General features: G+C 39.2%; 1 protein-coding gene across 1 annotated transcript in view; it reads left to right on the top strand.

Moving 5' to 3' along the window:
• TXNDC8 (thioredoxin domain containing 8 (spermatozoa)) overlaps positions 1 to 9,910 on the top strand; it is a 26,264-nt gene that overhangs the window by 6,398 nt on the left and 9,956 nt on the right. Inside the window, exons 3-4 of the mRNA XM_012641128.1 lie at positions 3,445 to 3,504; positions 5,943 to 6,008. Of these exons, the coding sequence (XP_012496582.1) occupies positions 3,445 to 3,504; positions 5,943 to 6,008 (126 nt within the window). The remainder of the gene's footprint in view (positions 1 to 3,444; positions 3,505 to 5,942; positions 6,009 to 9,910) is intronic.

Below are 9,910 nucleotides of genomic sequence, written 5' to 3'. Positions count from 1 at the left end.
AGTACCTGGGACTATAGGCTCAAGCCACTGCGCCTGGGTAATTTTTCTATTTTTAATAGAGATGGGGTCTCGCTGTTGCTCGGGTTGGTCTCGAACTCCTGAGCTCAAGTAATCCTCCCACCTAAGCCTCCCAGAGTGCTAGGATTACAGGCATGAGCCACCTCATATGGCCCAAAACTTCTAAACACACATCTCATTGGTAAAACCAAATTTGCATCCAGAACTCTAGCTGCAAGAGAGCCCAAGGAATCTTCACTTTTTTCCCTTTCCAGGCTCTACAGAGAGGTGGAATGGAAGTTGGTTAGCTAAACCATTATTCAAGGGAGGAAGAAGATTCAAGACATTTTCAGATACACAAAAACTAAAAGTTTAGTATCCGCGAGTTCTTTCCAGAGAAATTGCTAAAGGATGTATTGCAACAACAAAAAGAAAAGTGAATCATAATTAAATATGGGTTTTAAGAAGTGATTTGAAACTTTAAATCTTAAATAACCATCACAGTCTCATTTGATCTGGACCTTCACGACTAAGAGCAGGAGTCAGTAAACTTCTCCCATAAAAAACAAGATAGTAAATATTTTCAGTTTTGCAGGCCATACTGTCTCTGTCACAACTACTCAACTTTGCTATTGTATTGCAAAAGGCAATGTCAACACAAAGACAAATGGGCAAACTGTGTTCCAATAAAACTTTATTTACAAGAACAGGTGGAGAGCAGAATTTATTCCACTGATCACAGTTTGCTGACCCTGGGCTAGGAGGATTGGTGAGCAAAGAATTCTGAAAAGAGCATTTCTGGAAAAGGAGAGGTTATAAATTTGTCAGGAAATTGTGTGATGTGATCAGGAGAGGGCAAGTAGTCTATGAGTCTAACATACAATGTACACAATGGAAGTGGCGAAAAATGGAAGCTGAGGCCAGGTCAAGAAGAACTTCGTGCTATAACTTAATGCATTTTTGTGGGTCAAAATAGAACAATTTTAAGGAGGATTTTATCATGATCAAATGTGCATTTTAGAAAATATATTGGCAGCTATACAAGAATGATTTGGAAAGACCAAAGGCAGGTAACCCAAGGTGAATGACAGTCTCAATGATAGGTTTTCCAAAACTAGGGCAGTGGCTTTTAGAGAAAAAGGAAAAATTGAATTCAGGAAACATTTTAGAGTTAAGATCAACAGAATAGATGACCAAATGCAACAGATTATATATGAGAAAGAACAGAGCAGAAAGAAGAGTTGCTGGTGGTGGTGCTGATTTTTAGGGAAGAGGGTAGGGGTCCTAGGTGGATGGACATGGATAGAAAGGGGGAAGCAATGTCCATAAAGGAATCCCACCTAGCAAGGAGCTCATATCTGTACCATGTCTTCTAGCTACTACTTGATGCAAAAATGACAAACATCATGTCCTTGTACACTTCCTGACAGACTTGGGAGACTCTGAAAACTTCATAAATAGAACCTGATTCTGGAGATTAGATGTCCATATGGTCAAACCCATACCCACGATTCCTACTGTGGAGCATCCATTTATCTTCAGACTGGAAAAGTGTAAGTCAAGTGCTCCAGAATTCTTGGACAACATCATTTTCCTGCCTGGCATGGAGATGCTATCAGTCAAAAACAACATCATCTTAATCTGAAAAGTACTCCAAAACTCCAAAGAATTTCGTGTCTATTATCCAAGAGTTTTTCCCCAATTTCTCCATCTTGATGGACCACTGAAGAAAGAGCTACCACTGCAGTCACTATCCATGGACAAACCAACTGGGGGAATTTCCTACAGCGGCACTCTGCACATACCCGCCTGAACACTCCATGCCATGCTTCTTCCTGCTTCTCCATGGCAGAATCCCCCAGTGACACTCCGTCTGTTTTTGCCTCCATTTGGTCAAGCTGTGGATGCCTCACACCACCATCAGAGAGAGGTCCCATTTGAAATAGGCTACTGGAAATGCTTGAGATAGGATTTAAGCAAACAAATAAAGATGCTATCAAATGTCCTTAAGGTGTGAACATGGCTATCTGAAAAGAAACCCAGGAGTTGACATTTATAGGCCACTGTTGCTACTGATAATGCTACATGCCCTTCCCCCAGAGGCATTACCAGTACCACTCTCACTGCCACTGCCAAAGATGATTCCAGAACAAAACAGAAGCAAAGAGAATTACTTCTCCCCTCCTCCCACTTTCCATTTCCTGCAAATGCTTCCTCTTGGCAGAACCTAACTGGAAGTTAGCTGGCAAAAGAGTCCGGAAAATCCAGTTTTAATATGTAGTAGAGCATGGAGGATGGCAATAGAGGTGGAAAGCAATTAGGCTAATGGTCAGCATGGTGAGGTCGATATCACCTCAAGCAGAATTCTACCACCAGCAGCACCACTGCCTCTCAAAATGCCTGGCAAGAGAACGCTATCATGAAGACCACTGAAGATAGACTCTCCCAACTCCTCTCCCAGGAGAAAGCTACTATCCCTCCTGCCACCCCACTGAGTATGTGTGGATTTACCACATATTTCATAATTTTTTTTCTTTTTTTTTTTGCCTGTGTCATTTTCTAAGCTACAACTCTAATTGTATTTGGTTCTTTGACCCTGGTTCTGTCACTGATCCTTGCACCATCTGACCTTGGCACTGTCTGGCATTGGACTTGGTGCTGCAAGTTCTAGGCAGTAGTGAATGCCAGAATGATGCTTAGCTCTTATTCAGTGAAGAAAATGATGAGATTCATAAATTTGGAAAGAGAGCTTTATTTCTCATAAAAGTTTGCAGCCTGTAGGTGGCCATCCCAACAGGCTGGGAAGCAGAGCCTCTGGCCAGAAGTCAGAAACGGTGATCAGAGGGAAGGACAATGGGAACAGGAATTTATGCTGAGCAGAGTGGCCATATATACCTATTTAAGAAGGAATGGAAAGAGTCATGAACATTTATGAAAGAAGAAACATACACATGCACTATCAATCTTTATGCTCCTTCATGGGGTCCATGGTCAGAAAATGGCAGCCCTCGGTGTCTAAAGGTGAAGCAGAGGACATGAAAACCCTCTCTGCACATACTCCATAGACTAGTAAAAACCGCTCCGTGGTGGGTGGTCTCTTAATAGGAAAGAATGCTGGTTAGTTGTAGTGCAGAAACTGCCAATAGGGAGGAGTAGATCATGAGACTGGTTTCTGTTTAGCTCTTAAGAAAAAAAGCAAAGGAGGGGTTATAACGAGGCCTGTGTGACTTCCTATCCCATCATGGCTGGGAACTCAGTTTTAAGGTTTCTCTGGAGTCCTCCTGGCCAAGAGGTGCATCCATTGGGGGGATAAGGACTTTATTTTAGTTCATGTTCTCTTTAACAAATTTTTGTTTCTTTCTTGTTTTTGCCAAAAGACACTTCTTTAGTGCATATTTTAATATTAACACCAAACTAACAGGGAATTTTTATTCTTTTATTTTGAAGGCAATGTCTCTGCAATACCAAAATGTGTTTTTTGCTAATGTGGATGTGGATGCTTCTCCGGTAAGAATCTTCAATCCTCTGCGTAGATACTTAAAATCTAAACACAACGTAATTGAGTAGCACCGTCTCAGGGATTACCTAATCAATTGAAAATCAAGTAGAAGTTCACAATTTTTTCTGATAAGCTGTAGTAAGCTCCCTCATAATGCTCTTGTATATTTTGTATTACTTAAGAGGAAAAAAAAAAAAAAAGGTTAGCAAGTGTGTGGCTCCCCTGCCAGCCCTCTCCTCGCCCACGCTCGGCAGACCTCACTAATCAATCCCAGCATTCTCCACCATTCACTCTGGTCTCCGTCCCAGCATCCGCGTCAGCAGAGTTGCTCTAGGCAGGCAATACCAGGATTTGCATCCCTGTGATAGATTATTAATTAATTTCTAAAACCTAACTCAACTCAATGCATTACAGACATTTCAGTAAACCTTGCTTTCCTCTTACTGTATCTTACGCTTCTTGTGTTTTTTAAAAACATCACAAGAAATTCCCAGAAATCCCTCCCTCGTGTCCCTAGCGCCATCCTTCCTCATCCCACCCTCCCAAAAATAATCAGCCTCATATTCTCAATCAAAATGTGTCGTAATAACACACACAATGTCTCTACAAAATTATTCTTCCTAACATTTGTTAATTTATAATGAGGAAAAGTAACAATAACAAGGGGTCCGTGCATACATTAGATTGAATTTAAGCTTTAGAATGAAAAAAAAAGTGTTATTTACTATTCTGCCTTTTAATGCTTTTGTGGCCTATTATCATTTAACCTCTATAAAGTTCAGTGTCTTCAGCGGTAAGACAGAGCAATAATATTAATACTTAACAGAAGATAAAATGAGATAAAATACATTAAATATATGACATGGTCCCCAGAGCATAACAGAAGTTCCATTTCTTCATTTCCTTCAAGCTTCATTAAAGTATGACATTGTAAACTTCCCTTTAAGCCGAATCATATACTATGAATACAGAATCATATTCTATGAACACAGCTAGGGTCACTATGGTCTTTATCTTTTTTCATATTCACAGAGTTGTGCAACCATCACATCAATTTGAGAACATTTTCATCACTCCAGAAAGAAACACTGTACCCTTTAGCAGTCACACCCAATTCCCTCCATCCCCTACCTCCAACCCTAGGCAACCACAAATCTACAGTCTGTCTATAGATTTGCTTATTCTGAACATTTCATTTAAAGGGAATCATAGAATATGTGGTCTTCAGTAACTGGCTTCTTTCGCTTAGCATAAGTTTTCAAGGTTCATCCATATTATGGAATGTATCAGTACTTTATTCCTTCTTATCGTGAATATTATTCCATTGTAGGGATAGACCACCTTTTATTTATCCATTCATCCATTGATGGTCATTGAGTTGTTTGTACTATTTGGCTATTATTGGTATAAACATTAGTGTATGAGTTTATGTGTGAACAAAAATTTTCATTTCTCTTGGGTACATATCTAAAAGTGTAATTGTTGGATCATATGATAACTCTATGTTTAGCTTTTTGAGAAACTGAGAGACTGCTTTCCAAAGCAGCTGCATCATTTTACATTCTCATTGGCAATGTACAAGAGTTCTGATTTCTCCACACCCTCGCCCACTTGTGTTATTGTCTGGCTTTTGATCATAGCTCTTTGTCTTTTAAGGTGAAATAAAATGCACACTTGTCTAATAGTAATTTGTTTATTAGTTGTCATTACTGTGGTTATGAAAATTCTAATTTTGTATGTGTGTGTTGGGTGGCAGGAAAAGAGACTAATGCCAATAAAATGATAGGTATATTAGAGAGAGATGTCCAATTCTGTGGATCCTGTGGGTGGCTAATTTTCTTTTGACTCCTCAACAAAATAAACAGCAACTACCATTTAGAGCCAGTTTGGAATAGATTAAAGCGATTGGGATTCTGGCATATTTTCTTGTCCTTTGGCTCCAAATCTCTCACAAATAAAGATGGGCAGCAAAGAAATTATAGAGTTTAAAAGAGAGAAACATGTAAGCCTTATTTAAAATGCTGGACCAGTATATCATCCCATGTCTCAAGGTTGAGTTATAAAGACTTATTTACTCTTTCCTACTTTTTCAATGGGCTCTTTCCGTGTTGGGTTCCACTGGGGCCTCTCTGCAATATTTCACAAGGTACTTTAAATAGAGCTCATTTAGCCATTAAGCAACCATTCTGTTGTGGGCTCCATCTCTCACCTATCTCCTGGAGTTCTGGGATGAAAAGGCCCAGGAATGCTGGAATAGCCACTTTCTGTTGTGACTTTCCTGGAGGCTTTGAGAATATGTTAGAAAAGTTCTCATCGGGAGAATCTGTAAAGTGTCAGGCATCCCTGGACTTTCAGACATACCTTCTGAGAAGTTATCAAGTAACGTGCTTAGTACAGAGAGAGGACACCAAAACTGTGACTTCATGCCATTTCTTTTCTTTCCCAGGAGTTGGCTGAAAGTTGTCACATCAAAGCAATACCTACATTTCAGATGTTCAAGAAAAACCAAAAGGTATGTTTTCATAGTAACCAGCTGGGTTGAATTAGATGATAGAACCATCAGAGTCCCCCAAAAGGCCTGGGTTATCATGAGTGGATGAAAAGACTGCATTTATTTTTAATACTTAGCAATGTAAATTTTAGTTTCTGAATGTTACATACTAGCAAGGGGTAAAAAAAATTGCATAACTTATAATAAATCTCCCCACTCAGACCACCCGAGGTGTCCAAATCCATAAGAATTATCCCACTATTACCTCTACCCTGGGGCAGAACCATCGAGAATCTTCCAGAGAAGGACATGACGGAATTCTCACACAAATGTATATGAGTTATTAACAACAGTTGAGGAAATGTTAATTAAAAACTATCACAAGGCAATACAGCCCAGTGTTTGAGGCACATAGTTTCCATATTCAGATTCTCATGGTTCAAATATTACTTCTACCACTTCCTCCTTGTGGACCTTGACCAGTTTACTTAATCTCTTTGTATCTTAGTTTCCTGATTTATAAAAACAGGGATCATAATAAATTTTTCCCTCATAAGGTTGTTGTGAAAATTAAATGAATTAACATGAATAAAGTGTTTAGACCCATCCTGGTAGTAGTAAGTGTTCAGCATGTTATGTTAGTTATCTTGAAGATATTGATGGGATAAAATATCTAAAATACTCGGCGTGTGATGAAACCAGTACTTTCATATATGGCCAGGGGCATTGACAACTGTGGGTACCTTATGAAAGGTGATTTTGAACACACTTAGGAGACACAAGATGCTCATTTCCTTTAACACAGTCACCCCACTTCTGGGAGCTTTGCTACAGAAATATCTAAAGGAAAAATAAACAGCTAAGTATATCATAACTGTAGCATTATTTCTAATTTTAAAAATGGAAGCAATCTAAATGTCTTCTTTTTTTAGTAGAATGGCTAAGAAAATTGTGATACATGTACTGTAAGAAATGGTGTGCAAGTAAAAAATGTTATGAAGAATGTATGTAAAGTAAAAAAAACTCCATGCTTAAGCTTTGTAAAGATTATGTCTACAATGTGAAGAATGAAAGCTTTGGATATGCTAGCAGTAGAATTTTATTTTCAGTTTCTATTTGTATGTACTTGCTGTAATGTAATTGGTGTAAATAGATTTAAATAGTTTTTCAATAAAACACTACATATTCCCTCCTTTGGGCTTTTACTTGAAAATTAAAACTATTTAACATATGTACCCTCAATTCACCCTACCTACTTGTCAAATTGTCTATGTATTATCTTTTATTATTATATCTTCTCTTTTTCTCCCATCTCAGAAATGAGTATGCCTCCTCCTTTTGAAATCAATTCCATTCATGTCCCTTGATTGCATTTCTTCCCTTTTGCTCCAAACCTCTGTCTATCATCCTCTTTCATACTTGGAGTTTGGACATTTTTTTTGCCACCTGCCATCCTTTCTCCATTCTCTATTAACAGTTCTCTGATTTTCCTCCGAGGAATCATGCCCTTTTCCAATCTTAGCCCGTGTGCTTCCTTGGGGCTCCATCTCCACTCTCAGATCAATCAGTGAACTCCATCCCCATCAGCAATGGGCCGTTGACTCCAGCCAAGCCAGCCCAAGCCGAACCAGAGCTAATCACAGGACTTTGCTCAAGCAGCTAGGTAAAAGCCTATTCTTTTGATATCACTGGGTTTGAATTTGGGAAGATAAAAGGCTGAAACTACTACAGCTAATTGGTCACCATAAGGAACCTGAAAATGAATCCACCGTACAGAGGAAAGCAGAGGAAAGCCAAGAGGTACTAATGGCATTAATTGAACCCTGAATCTATCCATGCCTGAAGCTTGAACTGTCCCCATAGATTATTTAGTTATGTAAACTTTGGGTTGGTTTTTCTGTCACTTGGGACCAAAACATCTCTAATAAACATATCTTAATTTCTCTCAGTCTGTTCTCCTTCATTTTGTGGTCTAATTCTTGAAAGAGTAGAAGATATTTACTGTTTCCAATTCTTATATTCCACTCATTCCCTCATCTGTATATCTACTGTCTTGAAAGTCACAAAGGATCTCCCTGCACCTAATTTAAATAGCCATTTTTCAATCCTTGTATTCCTTGGTTACACAGAAGCACCATAACTAATCAGCTTCCATATTCTGGAAACTTCTTCTTTTGGCTTCTATCCCTGAAACTTCCCCAAGGTATCCTCTGGCTTCTCTGTCTCCTGTTGCATTCAAGTAGAAGTGTTCCCCAAGGTTCTACCCTTTTCCTAGTCTACCTTCTCTGCTTCAGCAATGGCATCCCTACTTTCAGTTCCATTGTAAATACCATTTACTTAGACAATTGCAACAGTCCTACTCACCTCCAAGTTAGCGCTATAGCTCTGTTCTGTTCTCCAAACAGATCTACACACAGCTCAGTGTATGTCATTCCCTTAGTTAAAATTTGATGCCCGTCCCCCTGCATTTCCTACGAATCAAAGCTAAACCCTTGTATTCAAGGCTGACATTTCAAGTTTCTCCATCATTTGACCTAATCCACTGTTCCAAGCCCTTTTCTGTTTAACTCAGATCTTAACTTCACATATCTTCTCATACTGTTCCAAGCACCTGGAGGAGTTCATGTCTGATTTGAAAGCTCAGTGTCTAGAAAAATCCCAGGTGGATATAATACATTCATCATGAGTGTGATGAATGAGTGAATGAGCAAATGAATCAATGGGTGGATGCTTCTGTCTCCTCCTGCATCCCTTTGCCAGCTCTCCCTCCCCTCCTGATTCTGTCCTGGTGCCAACCTGACTCAGGGCAAATATCTCTCCTACTTTATATGGTTTTCTGGTTTTATTCCTTCTGCAGATGCTACTGCTTGCTGGCTGCTGCCATTCAACAGTTTTGACTCTATTTTATGATGATATAACACTCTGAGTTCTCAACTGTCTAGGCTTTTGAGCAAGTCCAAGGTATGCTTTTGAGGAAAGGCTTAGCACTGCTTGGTCTTAGTTCTGTATGGAGATGGTAGTTTCCCCGTCAAGTAGAGTAGAAGAAACTCTTATAAACAATTAAATCTTAACTAGTGTCCGCAGGATATGAATGTCTTCTGAATTGATGGAACAAAATGCTTGCATTCTAAAGATCACTAAGGATGTCAAATCTGAATTTTCTTCCAGGTGGCCATTGGAAAATAAAACTCATTGGTCATTAAGCTAATCTACCCCGCCATACTCTAATTCCAGAGTCAGTCAACAAGCCTCTGATTATAATGTGGATACACAGGTCCCAAGAAGCTTTCTTGGGAATTGAATTTCTCATTGAATATTGCTAACAGCACCCTGGTTATGGGGTTTTAAAAAAAAACAACTTGAGACTATTTAGGTCACATTATACAAATGAGTCTACTTCTAAACTTTGTTTATACATGTAATCATATCTCCTGACAGATTCATACCTCAATCAATTTAGAAAATTTGAAAATGTCCAGAAAAGTTTGTAATACTGGCTCTATATGGTAAAGAATATCAATCTCCTATGCAAAAGACAAGAGCCAATAAAAGGAGAAGGACATTCTACAGAGACTGTGTTGCAAATCTTTTACTCTTGTGACTCAGCCCCTGCATTTGGTTTCTGAGCAACACTGCAGAGGTCTTCAGGGTTCCCACTTCTACCATTGCTTCCAGAGCTGTAGTTAAGCCATGACCCTCTGAAACTCCCCCCGGGTTCTACCTCACAGCAGTCTGCAAGAAAAGTCACTGGAACCAGAAGAGGTTTGGGATGGCCAGGCAAAAAGACTTGTTCATGTCAATTTCCTTCCTCTTTCAATAGAACTGACTAGGAAAGCTTCCATTGGCATCCACTGTTTTCCTGGGGGTCAAGAAAAATCAAATTCACTTCTTTGAATTTGATAACTGTGCTCCTCTCTTTTATC

The sequence above is a fragment of the Propithecus coquereli genome, unplaced genomic scaffold, assembly GCF_000956105.1.
Source record: "Propithecus coquereli isolate 6110/MARCELLA unplaced genomic scaffold, Pcoq_1.0 Scaffold163, whole genome shotgun sequence".
Lineage (NCBI taxonomy): Eukaryota > Metazoa > Chordata > Mammalia > Primates > Indriidae > Propithecus > Propithecus coquereli.
Note: the sequence above shows the minus strand (reverse complement) of the source record. Positions and strands in the feature narration are given on the sequence as shown.